Here is a 27677-nt window from a genome sequence, read left to right on the forward strand (position 1 = left end):
GCGATACATCGATGATATAGTTGGTGCTATCACCGGTAGGTGTGATGACGTTGAGAATTTCTTAACGTTTGCGGATGCTTTTCACCCAGCACTGCGCTACACATCTAATGTGTCACAACACTACTCTGTTACCTTTCTCGACGTGCGCGTCCAGATCTGTGCGCGGAGACTTGGCACAACCGTAAGTTACAAACCCACAGATTCCCACAGCCACCTGCAGTACCATTCGTCTCACCCCCTCAAGTGTAAGAACTCCATCCCTTACTCTCAGTTTCTTCGACTGCGTAGGATTTGTAGTAGCGATGCTTCGTGGGAGGAAATGCTAGGTTTCTTTCGTCAGCGCGGTTACCACAGCATCCATTTTCGCCGAACCCCCGATTTGCGCATTTGGGCGCGATCGTTCTGTCGGGGACATGGTTGTACGTTCCCGGTTGGAAACCGTCTCGCCGTCAAAAGCAGGCAGCAATTCCACCTGTCAGCGCCCCATGTGTGGGGGGAATGAACGTCGATTTTTCTGCGTTCGTTCAGAAGTGAATCTGCTTGCCCTGAAGGAGGTTTTCAGTTACCGAAAGCTCTGCAATCACATATTTCAGAGCACAGATTTGATATTATATTCTTGTCGATATACTTCCATTGGCAATTTCATGTACGCCAAAATGTCGAGCGACTTCGAAGGTGCGCGCGTTACCGCGCACATCTGTGTATATCCGGTTCGTAAGTGACTTCGTCATACACGCAGAGGCGCCTCGATTTGCAGGCTCCCATTGGACAATCGCTGAAGTTGAGCGTTAACTTCTGGTTCCATGTAAACCAACCTCGTTCCCATGGGTACGATCATGCCGCGCCATCTTGGTTCCCACCATGCCTTACGCGATCTAAAACCTGGTATTGTATAATTTAAATATCACACCATGGATCCAATCTATTAGTTTGCATGTGTAAGTCAAACTTACACGAGAGCGTTCGTTTAGCCATCACGTGACCTTCGTGCCTGCAGGCCTGGTGTCAGCAACTACTACCCCCGGCTGGCGAGCGGGTTTCCTGAGGCTGCCCAAGTGTAATGACGTCACTGATGGGCTGATGGTCGAGCATGGACATGATGGAACGTGGTGGGGGCTTAACCTTTTCCCAGGATGCCTTGGCGAATACACTGCAGCGTTCGATCAGCCTCATTTCGTGGCTTCCCTTGCGTATAACACTGGTGTATTCAGGGAAGCTAATCGAACGCACCTTATTTGGGATATTTAAATTAGGATTTCAGTCAGTGTGTTTACGCGCGACGTAGATTTACGCGTGCGTGACGTGCAAGGGAATACGTGGGTGGGAGCGTGCAGCTTTTGAAATATGCGTGCGATTGAATTTACTTTCATGTACAGTATATTCATCCCAAATAGCCAGTCAGCGTCATTTTAGTATACTACACGACCAGGGGCTAATGAAGGAACGCCACGCAGCCCATGAAGTCAGTGATGCATGTAAATAGCGATCAATGCACGTAAGGCTATCCCGTTAGTAAGTGACTTTGTCACAAAGGCAGACGCGCCACGATTTGCAGGCTCTCACTGGACAATCGCTGAAGTTGCGCGTTAACTTCCGGTTGCACGTAAACGGCGATCAATGCATGTAACCCTATGTGCAGTGCACGTGTGCAGTGGGCGTGATTTAAACTGAAAAGTGACGTCACACTTACGAACCGGATGTGCAGTGCATTGCAGTGAGCGTGGTTTAAACCAAAGATTGCTGCGCGGCGCTATACAATCTTTGGTTTAAACTGAAGTGACGTCACACTTACTGAAAGTCCTCTATTTGCTGTTTGCACGCTGCCGTCATAGAACTGGTAGCTTGCACAATCGCGCCAGAATCGCTTTATCCATTCGCATGAAATAAGAACTAACGCAGCATGTGCAAAATTACGTAAGCAGCATACACAGGAATCACTGAACCGGCTATATTGATTGTGTAAAGCTGCGAGGTCGAAGCTCTGCATGCCCATGGCAGCAGCGTGCAAAGAGCGAAGAGGCGCCTTTCCATATGCGTTACGTACGCAATGCATTGACGCGTTTCACTTTCACGGACACAAAAAACCGACTCCTTAAACATAACACACATGTGCGTTGCGTTCGGCCGTCCGGGAGCGATTTTGGCGGATAGGCAACGCTCGGTACGGTGCAAGTGTTGACACGCATATGGAAGGCGCCTAGCTATACGCTGACTCCCGAAAGACCTTAGTTTTTGAAATAACGAACTAGCTCATTAGCGACGAGATTAGTTTTTTTCATAACTGCAAAAGGCATGAAGAAATTTCAATAAATAAAAGTACCGCCGGGGAATTTTGCTCTCGTAAATTGTTGCCACCTGAGACACACAGCACTCAGATATCTCACCAAAGTCTCTACCCCCGAGATACAACACAACACTTGATATTTAACAACCTTTATTCAATTCAAAAATATACATTTCCAGGGAAAACATCTACAAAAATGGTTCAAAGAGACACCTCAAAGATGGCGTGTAATATTGAGGCCAAGTGCCACGCTATTCAGCTGAATAACTCTGTCTAACCAAGCAACGGAAAATGCGTTTACACATACTGTATATTATGCCTTTGGTTGACTGAAAGTGATCTTAAAATTAATTGACTATGTCTTTACGTTGATTCATAATTAAAACTACTCATATTTAGAGACTTTTCCCTGAATTCTTATTGATATTTATGTTGTTTTTCATGCTATTCTTTAATTGAATTAGGAAATAAAAAGAAAATGTACATGCCATTTTATATCGCTGCAATAAAATTTGCTAGTAATATATTACAATTTCGGGTTGCATTCAATCCAATCCTGATTACAGGCAACTCATACCGGGTACATTTATACCTAGTAATTAGTTGGTACGTGAGTGTTTTTCACAATGTTTATTTGTGGAAAAGCGTAGTCTTGATAACAGGCAAGAAAACAAATTATGAATAGAACGCATGCCATCCGGGAGAATAGAAAATATTACACAAAGAATGCTGATCCAATACACCATAGCATTTACGTTTTGTCTCAGTTTATAAAAGGCTATATATTTGAGCATACCATATGAGTAAGGGGCACATTACACCTATACATTTTACACAAAATACATGTAAATTGGCAGCCCAAGTGCAGCCTCATATAGCAATATTTAAAGGGCCCAAGATACGAAGTGTTGTTGGGAATACTACGTACATCGTTCTACTTTTTCTAAGTGCATGAAAACATATGAAACATCCCCCAAGATAATGCGCCTTTCTACTATGAACAGTAGTAAAGCTAAAATGTATCTTTCATCCTGTTCAAGTTACCATTACTGAGAGAGCATGCACCTTTCTGAGAAAGAAAAGAAAATGGTTCACGTTCTTACTGAAGAATAGCCAGCCACTGTCGCTGTGATTCAGGTAGCCATTGTTCAAGTGAGTGTTATTTTTCTTCACAATGTCATACAAGTATTGGTTCATTGAAAGTAACTCTGGGAAAACTGAGCTTGCGGGCTGTCTGTTTTGACGTTTCCTCCTGATATTTAAAATAACTTCACACTTTTGCTCAGAGGCAAAATCAATCTGCACTGCAGAAATCAACAAGCCACTAAAATGCCCTCGAGATGGAACAATGGAAATTGAAAACTGGGTTAAAATGGGCACAAAGGTAGATCTATAAGGAAGATGTCACATGCATACTATTAGGCATGTCCAAATTGCAGAACATAACAATCCAGCACGGTAACTCAGTCTATGCTTGAAGGAAGGGTGCAGTATGTAAAGATAATTATGCAGCCAGTCATCAACAGTTGCATTTATGGGGAATTTTTCTTGAGGCACTTCACGGAATACAAAATGAAAAATCTCAATCGTGGGGAGGGGGCAAGAGGCATGAACCAAGTACTCATCTCTGCCTAATGTTTGCACCACTGCTTCAGCAGCTATCTAAATTAGCTATCAAACGTTAACAACCTTTTTTTCACACCGGCTGAACACATGTACATATGCGAAAAATAAGAAAATAAACTTTAAACAACCAAACGGTACTAATTACAAGCAATATTATACACATACGACAGCCAGCGAAAAAACCTGCACCACTCTTCAAGTTATAGTCGATTGGGTTTTACCGAACAGCACAGGAGTTATATATGCTAGCCCTAACTAGCATCACCTTGAGAAGACACTGTACCGTAATCACAGATGCACAATGAGAATACTTTGTCTAATATTTCCTTTCCCAAGAACTGATTGTGAGAAACAGTAGCAGTGGTTACTTGTGTAAAGCACCAATTCAGTAAGAATATCGGTACATTTTCATTACCTGTCAGTATGCATGTATATGCATATATATAGATCATTGCAGGAAAAACAGTTACAATCACCACTCCAATTAAATAAAATCATTTGTACATGAAGAAAATAATTATACAGAACTTCGAATCACCATAATCACAGCAGACCGATGGAAACGTGATAATTGCCAGCGTGTAATTTGCTTCAATGGAACCCTGTAATTGGGGTTTGGTGTTAACTCGTTGGAGTTGTGATCTGAGGCAACAAATTCAAATTTATTCACATTATTTTACACCGTTTGCATGCCCAACATGCCCAATAAAAAACTGGAACTGCTCACTGATTGCAACTAGGCTATTTTGCTAGCAGTCACATGAAATGGATGTGCGTGATTGACCAGACACTCATTACCACCGCTCATCACCCGGAGGTCAGTAGGCCAGTGAGGATACCGGCAGGGCCCGGGCCCTTAAACTTTTGGGAAACGGCTGGCCTTGCAGGACCTTTTGGTGAGGGTGCAGTGTGTGGGTGTGTGGGAGGGGGGTCCCCTACGCCTTGTCCCCTTCCCTCGAATAGACTTTCCCCTGAGTGAAATAGCTCTTATGTGGTATACTAATGCATGTACAGGTAACTACTCATGTTTAACATAATGTATTACTCACTATTAATTTCCATGTACACTGCGTCTTTGTCTTGCCAGATAAGTCAATGTAACTCGCCCTGAGGTTAATTTCACGGTTAATTAAATTTATTATTTAATGTTGTTATTATTAAATCCAGAAATTTGTTCAATAAGGGAAAAAAATCAGAACTGTGACTGGCTCAGCAGGTCGGTTACTTGGGCAAGGCCTGAATAAGTGCAAAAGTCATGTGAGTGTCGAATCAAATATAGTTGTCCTTAGCTGAGTAAGTGCAGGGGAAGTAATCGAACACACTGCATATGAACATAAATATTACTACATGAGTATTTTAGAAACAAAGTACACATCGGTACACGCACATTACCGAAACAAGAAGAGTTTAAACATGGGATTGCTAATCTGCCAGAGGAAAAACTGCAGTGTTTCCACTTTGTTGAAGATTTTTTCAGTGGTACACTTAAAACAAGACCAAGGAGAAGATGATGAATGTATATAAACTTAAGACATAACATAAAAGTTTTTAAAATGCCTGAAATTCACTTTGTGAGCTCTTGTCCATTTTATCAACTGAAATGTAAGTTGCATCTCCAGACACAAACTCACTCCATCCGTACGTTTGCTGGATATAGATAAAGAAGTGAGCTAGAATCCTTTCAACTTGGGACATGAAGAAGTTTCACTTCGTGAAAATAAACTAACAAATGTACTGAGTGCACACAAGGAGTGCCTGTGTACACAGTCAGTGAAAAACAAAATGTCAAGGTTCTGTAAATTTTCTGCGAGCAGCTGCACTCAGTTACCACTGAGTGTCAGTTTGTGGTGTCGGCAACAATTTGCTCAATTGTTACAAATACTGAAATTAATTCTTAGTATCAACATTTAACCGTATTTGTCATCCTGCAATGATGCGTCCTCAACATCATCAACAACTTTGCAAGGGAAAACCATACCCCCCCAAAAAAGAGTGCAGGGCAAGAACTTCGCGGAGGCATTGGAGGCAACTGCCTTGATGCCCCAGGTTAATGCCCATTAAAAAGTCCCAATAGACAAGTCGATTTTCTAATACATGTACAAGTGCCCTTTGCAAAGGAGAAATTGCCTTGCTCTTTCAAGAATGAAGTTCCTGCCCTGGATCTGGACTGGTCACTAGCAGCGCAACTTAACAATGGAGATGCATCCTTTTTACAGACACTGATACCTGTTTATCAAATTTACGCTACCCAAATTTTCCCAGAATTCACAAAATAAGCTTTACTTTTACCTAAAGAATAGCAAAAACTCGGGCCTGAAAATCTATGTATTTCAAGAAAACACTTCAGTTTTACATGTCACTGCATTCATGTGTACATTTTTGTTCCTTTGTAGTCTGCTTTTTGTTTAATTTTTCTCTTCTTGCTGTGTTCACCGAATGGAATTCCCTTCTTATTTTTCTACTGGCTGAATTCCACATCAAGTAAGCTTTATGATAGCAATTTTCCTACGCAGAAAAAAATGCGTGCACCAAATAAGTATCTGACTGGACTTGTTCAGTATTGAACTCATGTATTTACAAGAATACATTCACAAGCATATATATATGGAAACAGGTTTTTTTCACTTAAAATGTGACAAGACAGAAATGAGGCGATGCCTAAAGGGTAAATCGAACAAATGAAATAATTTGAAATGCATTAAATGAATCAGAAAAGGGGAACAGAATCAGCACCGTCCGAAGTTCTTTTATTGCACTGATGCCTTGCGGTCATCTTTATTCCAATGTTTCGAAAACGGTGGACATGCCATTCTTTCAAAAAGTTTGAAGACAAATGCTCATGCAATGACTGATGTACACGGAAGTTTGAAACTCGAAACAACCAATCGACCACGTACGACCAAAAAAACTCTGAAAGCCCATACAGAACACGTCAACAAAGCATTTGCCACACGTACCTTCGCGTGGATGCCAAATTTATAAAAAATCACAGAAATGCAGAACGGATCTTTGGTGTGGAAGAGTCTGATCCTGTCCCCCTCATCCACTGTAATGTCCAAAACAAACCCAAAACCAAAACCCAAAACCCAAACCCCAACCCAACCCAATCCAACAAAACCAAACCAAACAAAACAAAACATTACTGTCCTTTCTAGAGGCCCATTGCCCCCCCCCATTCCAGAGCCTCTCAAGAGGTGGGTCAGTCCTCTGCATGTCCTTGTACTTGCCAATCTTTAAACACAGATTTGGAGGCTTGTTCAATAGTATATCATGTACATGTATACTGAATCTAATATGCAGAAAATTCCAGTTCTCATTAAAATGAGTTTATTTTAGGGGGGTGAGGTAATACAAGCACTACAGACAGACCTGAGATCCAAAAATAGAGCCCACAGCTTTAAGATCAAAATATGGTACATCTACAATGTATTTGTGCTACTCTTTTTTTACTCAGTATCTCAGCATTTCAAAGAAACGTGCTGGTTAATAAAGAGTGATTAACGCTTGATGACCAACCTTCCCTCTGTCGTTTCAGTAGTTTTCCATCCTTTCCACCACTTTGGTGACCAGCTCCTGCAAGATTTCCTCCCTCAGCTTTCCCGTCTCTAGAACCTCTCCGTGGTTGGGCCCGTCTTCTTCTGTCAGGTCGTAGTCCATCACACACTTGTTGGTGACGAGGGAGAGACCGAAGACGCGCATGTCGCAGTGTTTGGCTACGATGGCCTCGGGGCATGTACTCATACCTGTGGGCAGTGCAGCAAGGGATAGTTTCTGATGCCTTTGCTACTGTTGACAGCGGAAACAAGATACATGTAAGCGCAGATGCGTAGCGCCTTCCTACATGTACAAGTGGCATGAAGTGGCCCATGGGGATGATGGGCGTCGCCGACATTTTTTGTAGGGGGAAGGGGGGAGCACTCATCAGCAGCAAAGTGACAAACATTAGGATGAAAGTGGTTGATTCCGAGCTACAAGTATTTCCAAGCAATTCGGTGATTCTCAACCCTTTTCTCCCTCATTCCTATTTTTACCTTTATTACTTTTTCCCCTCTTCATTTTCCAATTTTTTAGATTTTCTGGGAGGGGGCAGAAACCAATTTCCCCCTCCCCAAAGCGACACCAATGAGTGTCGCACTCACTGGAAAACTAAGTGAATGAGCAGAATTCTGCCCCATGGGATATCATCTTTACAAGCACTTCATGCCAGATGTGACTCTAATGCGAGGATTGCAGATCCCCACTTTAAAACCCCATCACAATCACAAGCTCACCCAGACAGACTCGGGTTAGGGAGACAAAGTTGATGCTACAGACCACTAATCCATTGCCTCAAAAGCCCTCTCGTATCACACGGGTAAAAAGTCAGTAATCACTCACTCGTGGGATAGACATTTTTGGCAATGCCAACACATAAAGAACAGAAGATCACTTCGAAAATCTCACACAGCAAGCAAAGTATGTCACGCATGAACACTAATGAAGCAAAGGTACACTTTGAGGCAAATTAGGCTGTGATTTTTCATATTTTGGCCACCATGCAATAGTGAAGTCAATGTTTGCACACAGCGGGTCTATTCCCCCCCCCTTAAAGCTACGTCAGGGGTGAGATTGACCAATGATAAAATAGCTGAAAACAGCTGAAAAAAGGCATAAAAAACTGAACTGTGAAAATCTCCTATACTTTTGTACACAGCCATTGAGGAAAAAAAACCCTAAAATCCTAAACAAAAAAACCTGAAATCAGCTGAAAAGCTGAGAAATCTCACCCCCGCTACGTGTACGCGGGACGGTCTTATCACTATCGGTGGATCTTGCATACGCGTGACACACTTTGCTCCAAGATCCAGGTTCCTTGTGGCTAATGCAAGTGAGCCCCAAGTTTGACGTCAGAGCTGTTCGCACAGCCCAGGGCTAAACCATGCCAACTAAGTCAAGCTACTTGCTGTCCCCCAAATGGGCACATATTCTGTACACCTTGATTGCCTGAGGTGAATATATGCTCCCCATAGGAAAAACAAAATGCGATATACACAAGTACCCTGTCCACCAGTGCATTCTTAGGGCCCACTCTCAGGGCTCTTACCAACAACATCAGCGAATGTGTTTAGGAGCTTCAGTTCAGCTGGCGACTCAAAGGATGGCCCGCCGACCATCGCATACACTCCCTCTTGCAAGAAGTCAGAACAGCCAATCTCCTTGCCAATATCTCGAGCCAGTTTCCGCAGTCCGGCGTCATACAAATGCGAAGTGCTGATGAACCTCTCACCGAATCTACACACAGACAAAAAAACCCCAGAAACCTCGTTGAAAAAAAAGGACAAAAAAGCGACTGTATGCAGACTAGTGGCTAACATCAAGTAAATCTGATACCTAAACTTTTGTAGATGATATCGCTACTGGTATAGGAATCAAGGCACCAGTATCTATTGCCTCATATCTCCAAAATCAGAGGAAAATCAATGCTGACGTGATTGGTATAATCAGACCATGGGGCACTGATATGCCTGATGCCACCCAGGGTTTTGCCTTAATGTTTGCAGACCAACGGAATGATAGAGTCAACTCTTTTCTTGTGCAGGGCATAATGATCAGAATGCATTAAGTGCCATCATGCCTTGGGTCAGCCCCACATACACGTACAATTGTATCTTTGTAGTTCCTTTGTTCCAATGACCAATGACTTAGGTCGTGTAAAAAATTGGCTTCCCGGGCAATGACTAGGTCTCTTGTAGTGATGTAGTCGGGTACTTTTTGAGAATCAAGTTCTCTACCAAATATTTAACTAGTTAGGAGGGAACAAAGCTGAAGTACATCGGCATTTGATGGTACATGCATAAAGGTAAGATTACAAAGCAACATAATGACTTCAGACCATCACTGTTTGATTAAAATTAACTTTTTAGGACAAAAGTACTCGGAAAGTACTCGGCCCAGTACTTTCTGAGTACTTTTCTCCTTAAAATTTAAATTTTACACAACTGGGTCCGCCCAATGATCAAAAAAAGCTTTACTGTACTAAACTGCTACCTGGTTTTACACAATTTAGCTGAACTCAGACTTGCACGCTGGAAACCAGTCTAGAAGGAAGTTTGGCTGATCTTATTCTTGGTTGCATGGTCTTGGTCTTGGACTCGGGCATTTAAGATGCCCGACAGCTGGAATTTGTAACAACCCAGGGATGAATGGCCTTTGCGGCACAGCTGTAAGTTATCTTTCATTACTGAGGGGTGCATCTGAAAACAGACATACACCAGAATCAAGCCAGTCTGCGATAATCTAGCTTATCCTTCTGCTGAATCAAAGACTAACTCTTCAAGCGTCACCTTTGAATATCGCACGCGAGCACGAACCAGCAGAAAATATTGTGCTTCCGGAGTCACCTTTCACATCTGATGCACTGTGCATGTACGCTGCCACTTTGTCATAAGACATGTAAGGGGGCACAGAAATAATATCACGGTTCCCTTTATCTGCCCCGAGCATTAGGTGCACCCCCAAGCAGCAAAGGAAAGACAGATGGTTGTAAGTTTTCCAAGCGGGTTCTTGCACGCGTTCTGCGTGTACGCAGAGACCATATATTAAGAAATAAATTCGTTACGCGTACTCAGCGTGCTCCGCGTCAAACGTGCCATTGAGCTCCATTATAAACGCACGCCTATATGCAGTGAGTGCCAAAAAAACACGTCCACTTTTGTTGCACTTGGAGCGGATAAACCTGACATTTAATGCTTTGGCCTGTCATTGCTAGTACCGGTATTATCCATTCCAGTGAGACGGATGGACTAATGATCTGAGGAGATGCCCCAGCTGTGCTGGTATTACAGAAAGTAAACTGACGAATTGTGAATTTTAAAAATAAATGCAAAAAGGAAAGTCATAAAAATAATAAAAATTATACATAACCATTACAATACAAAGTCAATTAATTAAAATGAAAAAAAGAGATGAAATGAAACTAAAATGGAAGGGGTTATGTAAAAATGCACGAGACATTAAAAACATTTGTGCAATATAAGGAGTGGTTCACTTTAATTGAAAATCGGTAATCTCAACAGAAAATGTCCCTGCATCAAATCTGAAAATTCAGAGTGTTAACCGTATTGAATGTCTAAAACAAGAGCCTTTCTCACTGTTTGACGATGTAATTTAATTTGAAGGTACTTTTTCTGTGCCAATGAAGTCAAGTTTGATCTATCAGTTTTGGAGAATGTCCAAACTGTAACATTCTTAAAAACTGTACATCTTAGCTTGATGATGCTTTTTATATTTCATCTTATGCTTTTCTGGCAATTCAGAGATACGGAATTTGTGCCCCTTTCTGGAAAGAATAGTGTTGTATTTAAGTCCATCACCAGTCTTTTCACAAGCCCCTTCACAAGTCCCTTCTCAAGGCCAGTCATAAAGTAACAAGGTGAACCATAACAAAAGAATGCTTCTGTCACAGCTCATTTGAACAGCTTGTGAATTGGCTTAAGGCTGAATGACTTGTGATAGACTTATGATGAACTTAATACAGGGCCTCTCAGAGACTTGTGATGGACTTGAATACAACACTTTTCAGCATGTTTCAATGCATAGTGCTATCACTTTTCCCTCGTACGCAGACTGTAAAAGGTAAATGATGTATGATTTCAATGGGTCTGCTGATCGAACGAGGAAGTACCATCAACTCAATTTTGATTGATTGTGTTATTGAGGCAGTAACTCTGGATTGCCAAAAGCAAAATAAAATGAAATTATAAGCAGCGTCATGCCAAGAGTATTCTCTTTAAAATCATGCAGGTACATGTACCGTCAGTTAATATTTTGGTTTAAATTGGACAAAATTTTACTTGCATCATTTTGGGGGGGACACGATGATCCACAACTGTTTATGTTAGCTGTGTCACACATGATTTGTGGGCTGTGAACCTGTGTTAACATTCCCTTAGGAGAAAGACGACACTTGATTAAACAATGCACCTGCCACGGCCTTTTCAACTGGGGACAGAAGGGTTAGCAAAATCATTTAAAACACTGGAAATTTCATCTACTGTGGCTAGGATTCCCCGTGAAGAGTGCTCACTTGGATCAGTGATCGATACTATATCAAATGGTGTCGGATTTCACTCACTTTGAAAGCTGTGGAAAGGCAAAACTTAGTGACAGCACAACACAAGGCTTGCAAACTGCATTCCATATTACATCTCATGGCTAAACTCATTATCTAAAAGCAAAACAACCACATTATTTGTACTTTGCATGAGGGGATCTTGGTTGCCCCACGACCAATGCGTATTACAAAATTGGCATGCATGGAAAGACATCCATTGTGAGTACATCCATTCATAGTTTCAATTCAATTCGACACAGGATTTTGTTTTCAAAGGTCATTTATAGTGCATGCTCTTCAGGATACTAGCCTGCTTACATGTACATTGAACACATCGACAGGAGTTGTTAGAAAGTTAAATGTAACTTTGTTGGGAAATTGGCCCATATTAAGTTCTTTCAACGATCAATTGGATTAAAAATGATACCCATACGTCAAGGCTGTTAAGATGATAACCAACCATATACATGTAGGTGTGATCCAATAGCTACATGTACATGTATATTTGCATATGTATACATGCACCGTATGTGTACATTAGAAGAACAAAGCCAACACTGACCTCATGCAGCCAGGTAACATGAAAATTAGCTAATCTGCATATCAGGGAGGCCGCCTGAAGTTGCTTTCTACTCGTAATTTCGCACACTACATTCAGCTTAACAACGTGGGTGCAGATATGTTGGCCACTGGTAAAGTTAGCGTATATGGACAGCTATACGACAAACTCTATGACCAAGGCCATCAAGTGGAGAAACCCATGAGTCTTTCACAAGCCCTTCCCAAGATGAGCAACAACAAAGGATTTCTTTCGTCATAGTTCACCTGACTGTGTAGCTTGTGACCTTGCTAGAGAGTACATACAGAGATGGACTGGAGACTGTCTCATACCATACAGGGACTTGTCATGGACTTATAATTCTACTACACTGACATGCACAGGGGCCACCCCTCCCCATGGGCTTCCTGGTCAAGGATGAAGTTGTTCATGACAGTTATTTTGAGAGAGGGGATTGGGGGAGGGAGAGGGGTGCGGCTAAGAAAATTTTAAAAGACCATTCTGTTGCACAGCGAACCTGCTGTCCTTCTATCAGCAAAAGTGGCATGGCATACTACCTACAGGTCAAGATGTACACGTGCGACCCCTCATCGTCCACACTTACTGCTGCATGTTGGGCCCAACTAAGGGGTTGAGTCCGGCCAGTCCTGGTATGAATAAGTGGTCTTTCATGATCATGATGTCACCGACGTTGTAACTCCTGTTCATGCCACCAGCGGCGTTGGTGATGAACAGTGTCTTGACTCCTAGTAGGTTCATCACCCGCACCGGAGCAGTGATCTTTAGGACACACAGAAAAGAGGACATTGAACAGTTTATGTTTTAGGGTTAAATTAAAATGCAAAAAAAGCCTTAAACGTTTTGTGCATGGGCACCCCCCCCTTTATGCCAGAACTGAACAAAATTGGTCTGTATACATATGCACATGTGCCACGTACATACACCACACTTAATGCACATGTGCCTTTACAGTCCAATCGGTTTAATTAATTTGAAAAGAGATACTTTAAGCGATGCCAGTAATTGTCGGAAATACTGTAGTTTTGAAATAATACATGTTTATTGAATACAAGTCAGGCCATTACGGTTCAATGTATTCACTGCCTTTTATGCAGGAAAGTGGACAGGTGGTACAAGTCAAAACATTTTTACTACATGTGGTAATAAAAATTGGCGCATGGAGTCTTCTGCTGTTACACTGTACTATGTGAACCTACAGGTGCATCATAACCTCACATAGGCTGTGTGCACATCTGTGAGTAAACCAACTCATGATTGTATGCTGTAAAATGGTATTAGAATACAGTAATTGATTTGGATATGCATGACCCCCATTTTACGGCAAAAAGTTTGATCAAAATTTAATTTTGAGTTGTAGTTGGCGCACTTTGATTTTGCAAATCTGCTGGTTAGCTGATTTGGACTCATGAACAGAGCCATTCACTGATCAAGTGCATGTATTCTGAATTATGATGAGCATCAATGGGTTACATGCAGCTGGCAAAAAAATATCGGATATCCTGCTCAACTGCAGCTAATTTGCAAGGTGCAGGAGTGATTGCTGGACACACCGTACCTGGTTCATGGGTACTCTTTTGTCCAAGAAATCAGGCATGCAACTTGGGCTTTGATCGTAAATGAGGACATTCGAATATCCACAAGACTTTGTACAATGTTTTTCAATTTTTCAAAGCCATGAGTGTGAAGTGAACAATCAGGAAATCAGCTGATCTGCGGAAGAGTCGCGTGAGAAATGCCTGATCATTTCAAGGCTTTGATCTTTTGGAATCAAATTCTTCCCAGCCACTTGATAAATCCAGAGGGAAAGCAGCGTCTGCACTTTTACTGAAACCTGACTCAACATTTTTGTCTGATATATTTTTCTCATGGGGCTCTGCCCCAGTTGTGCACTACATAAATAGGTGGGCAGGTGCCCATAATTTGACCTTATAACTGCTGAGTTATACTGCACAACTCAAGAGCTTTTTCTTTCAAAGTATCACCCATAAGTGGACTCAACGTCTTTCATGTATGTATAAGTCTGAATGAGACACCATACATATCTGTACATATACAAGCCCAATTATATTTCCATGCACATACATGTACATGTGTTTCTGCACTGTTTAACAAAGTATATGGTTTAACTGTGTTTGTACGCCAACATATAGCTCTGGTTTCCATGAACCACTTTTTGTTTCATCCAAGAGACTAGAATGTAAAATGTTCTGGTCATACATTACATTTAAAAGCTGGTACACTGGAGCAACCGATAAACAGGTATACAATTTTTGTAATATTCTAAACTCGGCAAACATTCCCACTGCAAATTTATTCAACCTGTTGAATTGGGTTATATACATGTACATAGAGGGAGAGAGAATGTGTTATGAGCCTTTTGTGCACAGCAGGGCTCCTAATACCATTGAGGGGAGCCAGATGACATTTTGATGCTGTAATGAATCACCTGTGTCAGTCTGTAAAAAAACCTTATTTGCCTGAATGAAAAGATCTTTGGGATTTACAGGCTTTTATATTCCCCCCCAACAGGTGAATGTCTGCGGTAACCTGCCAAAAGGTCCTTGGCCCTGGTTTGAGGAGTGCACAGCTACCTGGTAGGGCACGGTAATGGATGCTCAGGAGGCCAGACTCAGACTTATAGAGTCCCTCCTCTATGACATCACCTTGACCCCCCTCAATCTTTCTTAACTCTATGTTCTTTTCCTACTTGAAGTTTGACTGGCTGGAAAGTTGCCAATTTATGCAAAGTATGTATGTGTGTTCAGGTGTGTCATCAAATTATAACCCTTTCCAGGCCTGTCTGGGGTGAGCCCCTTCAGTATCTCTCAAAAGGAATTGGAACTTTGGACTGAACGAGCGAGCGAGCGAGCCTGGATTAATTCCACTGGGTCTCTGTGTCACACTCTGGCAAATCACAATGAAAAGCCATTTGAGACATTCTAATTCTCTTCTTTCCAAACCACAGTAAATTCAGCCCACTGGGCAGTGGTGTATGGGGAGGGGGACACTTTACCCCCATCGGATTTTTGCACTTTTATTTTCATTTTAAAATATATTTATCAAATTTTTATTTTGATATTTACATGTATGTATCAAATATTAGCACCAAAACCCTAGGAAAACAACACCATAACATAAAATCTTGGATTTCGGGACCGTGAGTAAGGCTTTGGTAGTTTTCTCCCCCAGCATCATGTCAAATCAGCTCAAAGCCACATTCGCTTTTGAATTTGCCCCCTTGACTCCAAAAGCTGGATACGCTACTGCCACTGGGCCAAATAATCATCCAACAATGGCTAGTGTACATGTATGTTGCCTATTGTTCAACCCCCCAGTCACCAGTTTACACCAATGGGGTTGTTCTCCAAGTCCTTATATTTTAAGCAGCGAAGCAGACACAATGCGAGAGCCAAGCGTGAAGCTCTTAATTAATGGAGTGGGGTATGAGGTCCGCTTCAATATACGCCATAAGACATTTTGGACTCTAGAAGTGTTAGCTGTGGTGTAAATCTGAGGCCTTTCCTGGCCACTTTCTTCTTTTTCATTTGAATTAGCCGACTCCAAGAATTCCAGCCTTGCTTGGCCACGACTTATCGGTTTGTGGCCCTGCGTGCTCTGCACGCTTTGAATTACATGGTGAAAAGGCCGATTCTTTGGTGACATGCGGCTCTATTCACCCTTCCACATTCCCGTTGCATCTTTTCAAAGTGGGGACTATTGTGAAGCTGGTGATTATGATGCAAATTCGGTCTTTTCATTTTTGGGCTACGCACAAAGACCAATTACCACATATACAAGAGCCATGGTCTGCCTTCTTTCACCGTGTTCGCTAGAGCGTGGGCCGAGAATAATAGCTGAAAAGTGGGCTGAGGATCTCAATTTTTACAGCGTGTCTAGCCGCCTCCCAGCACGAGGGGGTTAATAAGAAATCCCTGTTTAGTCTGCTCAATGCAGTCAACGTTTTCTATCATCTTGGTGAGGGGCAGTCAATGTGCATACTATTATATGTTAAGTATGTTGTGTTCAGATCTGTTTGACTATAATGTTACAGAAACACTGCTGAATTTTAAGGCTGGCAAACTCTTCACATTTGTTCCACAGTGTGCGGGAAACTTCTTCATAATTTCAAAGATTCATTGTTGTAAACTGTGAATGAGAAATTTGTTTTGGTGGGGCTGATTAAAGTTTTTGCAGGGCGGTCCATCCTGTGCAGAGACCACTGATAAGTTTACCATTTTAAGCATTAAATTTGCTCGATGCCATAACTTGGGGAGACAATTTAAAAAAATAAATAAATAAAAATTAAGAAATAAATGGGATTTATAGAAACATAAAACCTTACTCTCAAAATGTCATAAAAATCGGCATGGATGTGGCTGTTTCAAATGAAGGCAGTGCTTTGTCATTTAGAAAAGCTGTTCAATTATCCGGAAAGAGCATCCTAAAAACTCCTCCCCCAAAACACTGGATCTGTTCCAACATTCCTTCCTCACATCAGAGAGGAAACCCAAACTTTCTGGATTTACACACCTTCCACATCGGGTAGCCTTCATAGAGATGGAAACGCCCTTTCATACACATGACTGTTTTCCCCTTCAGTCTGCCCAACACAAACTGGCCATGGTGACCCTTGACTGTTGATAAATCGTAAACATCAGCAAAGTTACAGTAACAAACATCTACGACAGAAACTTCCAAAATAAATGTGCCCAAGCCTACACAGGTCATTTTATGTCGGAAATATCGATGAAATTGAATTTAAACCATTTTTATTTGTTTGGCAGGTACATGTAATTTGCATTACTTATTCGTAACTCTTGGAAATTACATGTAAAGTACTGGCATGTGTTCTTCATTGAAATATGTGTGTCTGATACACGAAGAAAATGGACCCAAGTTTTGTTGAATGTCCCACATGCATGGTGACCCATGTATATGTATGTATGTATGTGGGCACGTAATTGACAGCACAATTTTAACCAAACTCAGCTCATGAATTCAGATAATACGCAGTCCACTGGTCCAGTGGAAGGAATGTGCGCCAAGCAGGCCCTTGCCGTGAGTTTAAAACTGACTCTCAACCATGTGGCGTACCTGTGCTGACAGGAAAATGAGGAATGTCCGTGTAGGGTATGGTGGTTTTGTCTTCAAGGACATCAGCAAGACCACCGAGGCCAGTGCCACAGATGATTCCCACAGTGGGTATGTGGGGAGATCGATCCTGAATCAGTTTGGCAAAGCCCTCCAATTCACTGTAGGTGTACCTGTGTATAAGGAAAAACATACATAAATAGTCACACACTGTGTCCGGTTGAGTAGGTATTACTTGCTCAAAACAGCATTGTGGCATGTTGCATGTATGTATATGCACTTTACCAATTCATATCCAAGGCACTTTCTGAAGTTTCTGGTTCTGATCCTACACAATGTAAATAAATACTAATTCTACATGCACATGTACTTGGGCACGCAGCAAAAACTGGAACCAGTGTCGAGAGTACAGGCACATGCACAGGGGTATATTCATAAAAGGGCTTGATGTGAAATGTTGAGCAGTCCAGGAAGACTTTGTTACATATCCTGACGTGACGTGACGTGACACGACTATGTTCAGGGCTTCATTTTAATAAATACGAGGACAGCTAAAAATTGCCCTCCTTAATTCACTTTGTTGATTTAAGGAGAGCGATTACAAATTGCTCTCCTTAAATCAACAAGGTGAATTAAGGGGAGCGATTTGCTCTCGCAAACAAAACCAAGTTAATGTAAACATACTCAATAAAATTAACACAACTTAACTTCTTTTATTGAGTTCAATGAGTTAATGCACCTGTCAATTGTAATCCCGGCCCAGGAACTTTCGAAAATGTAGTGGGCATGTACCCGGGGATGTCCAAAAAAAAAGTGCCCCGCCAGCATTGTCGCCACTTTCTATGGACTGCTAAATGATTAAAACATGTGTAATTTAATCTTTCAACCAAGTACATGTAGCACTGGTTATGTGTCTTTTGTTTTGGCGATACATTTCAAATCATTGGTTATCTTCTAGATCAATCTTCAATAAACGAATGAAGTGTTGTGATAATAATTGTCTCATGTGCTGGCACTGGCCATGGCCACATGTAAATAACGAGTGTTTCAATTGGTCAATTGGTCTCCACACAGCACATAACAAATTTTACTATTGGATGAATTTCCATTATTATTTCCGAGAAGTCCGCAAAGAAAGATTGTAGAGATTTGGGTCATCGGCCCCCTGATTCCGGTACTTCAGATATGCGGACGAATGTTTCGCCAAAGTTTGGGATAATTATAGCAGCTGCCCCTTGCTTTGCTTTATTTTGGTGGCATTTTACCTGCACTTATGGCGACCGACTCGATGTCATCTTAGCAATGACCCGGAAGAGTAGGGGACTTTTAGAAATTAATGAAAGTTATTAGTTATTTATTTTTAGTTGTACGGTTGTTGCGACACAACCCCGCATGCTGGGGCAGGGATGGTGCGGGGAATGGTCACAACTTGAATGCCCAGCCGGGGAATATAAAAAAAGGTGCCCCGCCCTGGCCGGGCAAATTACGGGGACATGGCTGGGACTATCACGATGGCCCGGTTTTATCTGCCCCGCTAAGTCCCCGCTAGTCCTAGGTCCCCCGGTGCCGGGATTAAAATTGACAAGTGCATAACTTGACTAGTCTCCTCACTCGCCGACAATCCATTTTGCCGCTACAGCGGCTTTGAATTTACTGCGCATGTGCATCCTTTCTTTTTGGTATTTTAAAACGTATTGCACGTCCACTGCAGAGTGTATTCATCATCCCTTCCTGCGCTCACAATACTACTTCGACCAGTGCACTTTCGTATAGAACACCGGGCACATTACCTGCCAGAGACTTTTTTCTTTCCTGTGGCATACTTTCTGTTCTCGACAAGCAAACATTGTTCTCGCGCTCGAACCACACGAACACGCAACAGGATCACACACCATCCGCAAGCCACTACAGGGTTTTTCACAAACTCACTTCTGCTGTTCACAAACGGCCGAGACAACACGGTAGCGCCTGAACTTTGATCACCAGCACATGTGTTTTAATACATTCAATTTTTGGACTCTTTTGCTACTGTCGACCCAATGAGATTCAAGGGGCTTGTCATAAATCAACATCTGCTGGTTTGAAAAAACCATGCATTCCTTAAATTTTTAAGGAGCGCTTTTTTTGCTCTCCTTGGAGAACATTAAGGAGCGCGGATGAGCGCGAGCGCGCTCCTTTTAAATGAAGCCCTGTATGTTGTGTGAAACATTCCGAGGTCTCTTTGGGATTTCAGGTAGTTTGCAAGATCACTGTTTGTGCACAATTGTTGAGTCATATATCCTGCAAATTATACACTGGTGCCAGAACATGACAGGATATTCAGATAACTTCTTATAATCACCAGGATAAATTCCCAAACATACATCTACCTGCACATGTACGGTACATTTCATGATGTGGCACGGTACATGTGTGTATCAGTCATGAAGTTCCTCTCTTTAGATGTGCCGGTATTTCAACGTATCAATTACACTTTTGCAAAAATGTTTCCTAGTACATCTGTACCATAATGACACTAAATAAACTACACTTCAATCAGCTTTTTTGTCATTATATTTATGGGGGGCATGTGGCCTGTGGTTAGGGTTTGTACATACACACCTGTACATGTGTATGTTGTCTGTCTGTCCATAGGTACAAAAGCATTTGCTTAACCAAACACCTAAATGTTGTCATTTTCTTCTTAATGTTACGTAACAATGATACTATCCATGATATTTATATTTATCTGTGACAAATGTACATTTGTGTATCTAATTTGTGTCCACAATGACAACATTGAATAAATGTCCCCCTTTAGAACACTGTACATGTAGCTTCTGATCACAGGGTCAAGGGTTCGAATCCAGCTGGTGGCAGCATATGTTGTGATCTTGGGCAAGTCACTTTACCCCTACATGTATATGTACCGTATGCGCTTTTCTACACACAGGAGTAATTTGTACAGGTGAAAGCAGATATATGTACGGTTATGTTTAGCCATTCCGGGCCTTGTTTGCAATGACGGCATCAAGCTAGTATACTCCTCAGGGAGCTGAGATGGTTTCAGGAATGTTCAGATGATGTGAGCCCAAAGTGCATGTTTAACATGGATAATGATGGTATATCGGCACCTTTGAGTGGCAGCTATTTACTGTTGGAACTTCGATACTGTGCGCCGTATAAATGCTTTGATTGGATATTATTATTATATACATTGTAACAATATTAAATGCAACAAATATTTTCAGCTCTCTGCAACTTGTTTTTTTTGGGGGGGGGAAATGATGGAAGGATTCAAAATTGTATTGGAAGTCCTCAAAATTCTATCACACAGCATACGAGTAAAGTTAAGGAGCTCAAGTGTTGCAAGCTTAATATACTGGTACATCAGTCCATTTGGCCCACATCATTACATTTGATCCCACTAATGTCCATGCAGTCTGAAATTGAAAGAAAAAACATGACCTGCCATAGCTGCAGCTGCCAGAAGCTCAGTGGCCAAATTGGCAGCGCTCTTGACCACTCACAAAAGAACTGATTTACATGTAAGTTACTATACATAAGCAGCCTTGAGCTGAACTTTCCATTGCAGGGTAATATGTACAGCATAGAAATTCACTTGTAGTACTGTAGACGGTGTCATCAACTGTATCCATGGCTTTAAATTTTGGAGGTCACTGGGGTACTGCACATAATAGGCACAGTGTATTTTGTCCACAGTGTCCACAATTGCATCTGGCCTGTCCATTTACCTTGTACATTGTACACCTACAATGTAAATGCACACAGATAACAGTACCCTCACCAGGATCTTATTCCAGGTACAATGTACATGTACATGTCCATCTACACACATGTAGCCTACCAGTGGCGGCACCAGACCTCGGCGGCTGTGGGTGCAAGTGAGCAGGGGCAAGGCAGAATCGCTGGGGTGCAAATGATCCTTCATTTTTTCTGGGTTATGAGGAGGAGGCATAAAAACAAAGGTTGATCGCCCTGTGGTAATATGTGGCGAAAGTTTTGTGGGCGCAAACATGGGCGCAAGCTGCTTTTCAGTGGGTGTGTGCCTTTGCACCCACATGTCACCACGTAGATCCGCCACTGTAGCCTACCCTGTGAGCTTCAAATGGGCATGGTTATGAGAGGATTGGGTTTATAATTCTTCAGGCGAGGGAGAGTGAAGTTAATTGTGTTTACTGTTGGCAGTAGGGTTAACTGCTTTCACTTCAGATGAATGTCCATTATTCCTCCGTAGTCGGAAAAACCAATGAAATGCACGAATCACATCCAATCACTAGCAACTGACCACGCCCCTTAGACAACTCTATGGAAATCTGTATATTGAATTTTGTTTCGGATTGTCCCATGTCCAGTTTGTATTGGACAATATTTCTCAAGCTGCATACATGTACCTAAATGGTCAGTAAACATCATATGAGCCATATCCAAAATGTACATACTTCATGCAATGAAAGAATTTGAATTTACGGAAAGCATTAATTATTTTGGAGATGAAGATACCGGTACTTAATATTCATATTCTCCTCCAGGCCTTGACCATTATGAAATTTAAATGACTCGGAGTCCACAAAAATTGTTCAAGTTCAGCCATATGGACGTACATGTAAGATGTTACAGGTACATGTATGTGTACATGTAATTGTGACATACAATAACATCTGGTTTTACACAGTGCTGGATATAATTAAGAGAAAATCTCCATACATTTTTCCCTCCCGTCCCCTAAAATCCTCCATACAATCGGGCAATATTAAAATTTTCTCTTGGCAGGTACATGTACATGTAGTACATAACTGAATAAGTGCCCAGGGACCACAGAAATTATACAGAATCTTGTTTTTTTTTATGGATCATCATCTGCTTATCCTATCTTGTCCCCCCAAATGACCTACATTGTAAGTACTGTAAACCATTGAAGCCATCATATAAAATATTTTAAGTTCCAAGACTTTGGTCGCCCCTCTAGAAAAACAGACATCTTGTGTACTCGTACATGGAAAGCATGTCAATTCAAACAAAACTTGACCTAATAAAGATAGAAAAATATCGGCCACACACATGATACACTGTTTACATGTACGGTACATGTACCGTCTATTGCTGCCAGATATGAGACAAACTTTGGATTGTTAGAGGGCTATATAAGTTAATAGGGGGATATTTAAATGTATTTGACTGCCCAAAGGAAGTATACTGTACACTGCACACACAAAAGAATAACTAGACTGCAAGAGGGTGCAGTTGGGAACTAGCACAGGAATGCAAACTACAGTATGAGTGTTTCTTCAGCTAGGATGTACATATACAATGTACATGTACATGTATGTACATATGTGAACATGACAGGGGTAATAAGGGTTGGAGTGTAATAAGCCTTTTGCGAGTTACATTTGAATAAAATCTGGGAGTCAGAGTTCTTTAAATTCACGTGAAAAAAATATTTGAATTCTCCATACTAAAGACACTGTTGAACTACATGTATACCTCGTGATTTGGAACAACGCTATGTTACATACGAGATGCTTTGCACCAATACACTGTTTTCAATGGATAAGAAGGGCACAAAGGAACCAGTCTATTCCAGAGGTGGTGGTCGCTATGCAAAAGTTTTCCCTGAATCACGAGCTACAGTATAGCAACAGTGTCTTTAGTCTGGGGAATTCAAATTGTTGTTACGTGCAATCAGATAGCTCAGTGTACCAGATTTTATTCACATATAACTCACAAAAGGCTTAAGGAGCTTTTCCAAATGCATGTTAAACATTTGCGCCAAGCATCAGCAAAAATTGCTCTCAGGGCAATTTAGAAGGGCAAATGCAACGCATACATGTACATGTATGTTACAAATGTATGTTAACATGGTTAATGGAGTAAATTTTTTTGTCCGTGAAAGTGAAACGCATGAAACCATCATGTACGCAACGCACACCAAAAACATATATGGAAAGACGACTTCACTGCAACAACCAGCTTAGCCGATATCCCTCATACACTGAGTCAAACGTTGATTGCTTTGCAGTGTATCCCTTCACAGAGTGCCAAAAATGACTTTTGATTGCTTTGAATTCAGACCTGCAACTAAACAATGTATCACTTCACTTGATCTACCAACAAACCTCTATGTGTAACTCTCACTTTGCCTACAGTTTGTATGGGCAGCCAAAGTTTGCATAAAAATCACCCTTCAGTTGGTTTTCCATTTACCTCAAACTCGTTCGAAATGTACATTTGTCCCATTAATTTTTAGAGTGGTTGAAGTTTCATTTAGCATTCTGTAGCACGTGCATTCTTTTCTGGTGTTTTGATAGCTGTGTGGGATTTTTACCGCTTTTTGAAATCTCTTATTTTTGCACTGACGGCAGGAAAAACATGACTGTGACGTAAATAGAGCAGAGCCCATTGCTTTGGGAAAATTCCAATGATTATCAAGCCCCAATGAAAATAACAGGGTCTTTGCTGTGCCTTCCTAAGTCCTGCAAAATCATCAGAAACATTTGAAAGGATTTAAGTTAGAAGGGTAATGGGTGATCCTACATTATTGCACTCTAAATGACCTACCAGTATGGTCTTTTCAGTTTGCTTGTGCTTTTTCATGAACAAAATAAAATGCCAAATTCCTTCCTGGTGAATGTCCATGCATGTTACAGTGTATACATGTGACTTTCCAATGGCTGCACAATTACTATAGAAGTAAGACTTCTCCATCCACAAGTTACAATACACTTCTGCCTCACACGATGCCCCTTGCCCACCCCAAATTAAAAAGAAAATAATATCACGGACACTACATGTATCTGCTCAACAGGTCAGGAATTGAAATCCTGTTTCAAGCAAAATCAAAATAACGCAAATTTCAATTTTGAATGAATCAGAGTAAGTAAAGCGACTCTCTTTTTACTGATTGTTCTTTTTTCAAGATGGGGAGATTGAAAAAAAAATCTAAGATATTAACATTACTTGAGCTACATTGTACATGTAGTAACATAGCCACATAACACATACTGGACTTCAATACCGCATGTCCCTACATGTCCATGTACATGTATGTACTGTATCATTGTGCATGCATACATTTTCAAATAGTGCTGCTGTTGCAAGTGGGAGTGGGTGATATGACACTTGTGTACATTTATTATTTGGTTAGCTTGGAATTCTAAGGTGCTTTTAAGACAAAAAATCTAACATATTCAGAAGCACTGGCTGTACACGTGTGCAGTAGTGGGCAACATGAAATTTATATTTCATTTGACTTCTTACAGGTGGGCGTTTCATGTCCAAATAATTACTCTGTTTGATTTCTTGTACGTGCAACTTCTAACAGAGAACATGCCTGAAATCTAACGGTGGTGTACATGCACACTAACTTGGTGGTACGGTAATAATTAGGCCAAACCAAAAAAATAGCTGTGTTTCCGGTTACCCGACCCAACCTAGAAAATCACGCAGAACCTATATCTTTCTATTAGACAAATCAATAAAATATAAAACTTATGGTGCCTTGCCCTGAGCCTATAATTTTGTGTACATCGTCCTGTACATTGCATTGTTTTAATTATTTTTGCATGAGATGGATGGCTCTTGTGTGTTTGTAATTTTAACAACCAGCTGCTTTACTACTCAATCACAGTGCTGATATGTAATATTGACGTGCACATGTACAGTATTAATTTGACATGGACTTAGTACCTGTTTCAAATATACGCCCACCCCAAAAAATTTACAGACCATCATCCGACCCTAATTTTTTGGGGCTATAAAAATTTAGAGTAAAAAAAAATTTACCCAACCAACCACCTTAATTCATTTTTCAGTAACAGGAAACACAACTAATTTTTTGTTTGGCCTTATAAAAGGGAAAGTATTTACGGAGAATGCGGTTCTAGCTAGACAGAAAGAGGAACTGAGCTGTTGACTGGTTGACATGTTAATTTGGTTTTGGCCCTCACACAGGTTCAACTCATACACTGACCATTTTGTCGGCACTAAACTATGGCTTCATTTTGATCAGATACTATTATAAACTGAAGCACTTCAACAAAACTGACGCCTCTCTTTATTTCTCATTTGAAGGACTGCATTTTTCATAGTCTAGGACAATGGGTAGGAACGAAGAAACATAAAATTTGCCTGTTATTAAACTGTCACTGCACTGGACCTTGTTTAGTAGGGGCATACATGTACATACGTAAGACGCGCTCTTATAGGAGAAAATTGGTGGTGTTCTGTACTGTCTTTCATAGCAGTGATGCCAACCTTTAGTGGAATCCGGTGAAATCACTTCTCTTTAGGCCTATGATCTTTCCACAGGATTTCAACATTAGCTATTTTAGTGGAGTACGAGGCCAGTTAAAATTCTTTTTTAGAAGCTTACACTGTTGAGAATGAAAAGCGAGTTTATCCAATCTTATAAAAGCCAGCTTCTTCACTTCCAAAGTGAGAAGTAAATTGTTGGGCAAAAGGAAAGAGTTCCATATACAGACATCACTAACTTTCCCTTAAAATGCTACAACAGCCATTAGAAAGTGATAACATGTCCTAAAAAGTGAAATTTAGCTGGAAGAATTCCCAAACATTTACTTAGAAAACACTTAGGTTTTTCAACTTCCAGCACTGTAAGGTTTATACAAACCAACAGCCATGTACATTGTACAAACTCCCATAAACACAATTTGGCTGTTTTGATTGTGTCAACTTACTCTTTCATCACAGCTATTTTTGCAACCAAATTTCAAACCTTACCTTACAGTTCTGGAAGTAGGTTTTTTCAGGCAAGTCTCAGTCACAGGTTTGTGCAAAAAAGCATCAAGTTTTGTCCGTACATGGAACTCGTTCCAGGCAAAATACCAGTCTTCTAACTTTATATTTATTATTATTCTTAAAAAAAATATTGCAGGGATTAAATCCGTTAACTACGTACATTTTGGTCACAGTGCCAGGACCATTAAAGCCAGTCTATTCTTGTATGAATAACTTGGACTCTACGAATCGCCTTTTTAAAAATTTGGACGTGTTTAAAAAGGCAATATGTAGACTCCAAGTTACTCGGACTATGTCTATTCAATCACGTACTGTACTGTAGGCCTAGGGCTACTTCTGTAAGTGTAACTGTCTAGTCATTCCACACGCAGTGCGTTTCTCAGAAGATTGCGTGGATGTGTCTTGGAAGACATTCTGCTGACCAAACCATTCAGATTCAGAACTGTCGCCTGCCATGCTCAAACTTTGTGAGGTCAGACTAGGCCTAGTCAATTATTGCTAGTATTAGAAAACTGAACGTAATAAAATGCACAGAAATTAACAACGTGTTCCCTTTCCTTCTATCTGAGGTAAGCTCTTTACTTTAAATGCTATTGCTAGTCTTACATTGGCATTCCATTAGGGGTTGTCGCCATGGTACTGACGTATTGTTTAGCCTGCAGGTGTATATTGACTGCTGCTTCGTCGCGTAGGTCTACTGTTGTTGTGTTGATGGGTCTTCTGGTCTTGGGCTTCCGACACCGCGTTTCGAGATCGATTCCACAATTTGTCTCTACGACGAAAAACCTAAAATATCGTATTACGATACGATGAGACGTGTTCTTTGTTCACAAGCAGAAGACAAACTAGCATCTGAAATTTGTATGTGCGAACTCGTCGTCGTTCTCACTGCAGTGAAATATGAGTATAACCGGCGCGAAGTGTTTTGGTATTGCTTCAGACTGGTTCCCTCGCGTGTTTCTGAAGAAGGTCATAAAGAATGTAATATATTTCATCATAAGAGGAGTCTGGACATCTGATGTGGTGTGTGGCCTTTCTCAGTGTTTGACGTTATGAATGAAATAAGTGACGTCACGACACACCTCCAGAGAGCTGATGAGGGTGGGGTTTCGAGTCAACTCGGACCCAAACCAACTCGGACCCATGCCAACTCGGACCCATGCCAACTCGGACCCACGACCAACTCGGACCCATGTCGAGTCGGCCACAATACTAACCCGGACCCACGACCAACTCGGACCCAC

The 27677-nt window shown here is 41.2% G+C and overlaps 1 protein-coding gene across 1 annotated transcript; it reads right to left on the reverse strand.

Moving 5' to 3' along the window:
- Positions 1-2417: 2417 nt before the first annotated feature.
- On the reverse strand, positions 2418-27380 carry LOC110984761 (purine nucleoside phosphorylase-like). Its single transcript, XM_022245241.2, has 6 exons — positions 27040-27380; positions 17677-17846; positions 17113-17216; positions 13166-13341; positions 8994-9181; positions 2418-7653 (listed from the first exon to the last, which is right to left on the reverse strand). Exons 1-6 carry the CDS (start codon positions 27066-27068, stop codon positions 7442-7444), a joined length of 879 nt encoding a protein of 292 aa, XP_022100933.1. The 5' UTR covers positions 27069-27380; the 3' UTR covers positions 2418-7441.
- Positions 27381-27677: the final 297 nt, after the last annotated feature.

Source organism: Acanthaster planci, linkage group LG06 (assembly GCF_054643075.1).
Source record: "Acanthaster planci isolate LZ-2023a linkage group LG06, COTS_SCS, whole genome shotgun sequence".
Taxonomy (NCBI): domain Eukaryota; kingdom Metazoa; phylum Echinodermata; class Asteroidea; order Valvatida; family Acanthasteridae; genus Acanthaster; species Acanthaster planci.

Bases quoted from the DNA above. Each gene is read 5' to 3' on its own strand.
- LOC110984761 (XM_022245241.2), bottom strand. From the start codon at position 27,068: ATGGCGACAACCCCTAATGGAATGCCAAT. The intron at 17,217-17,676 runs GTACGCCACATG...ATTTATCAACAG, and splicing joins TCATTTTCCTGTCAGCACAG to TCAAGGGTCACCATGGCCAG. The intron at 13,342-17,112 runs GTGTGTAAATCC...TGTGTCCTAAAG, and splicing joins AAGGCTACCCGATGTGGAAG to ATCACTGCTCCGGTGCGGGT.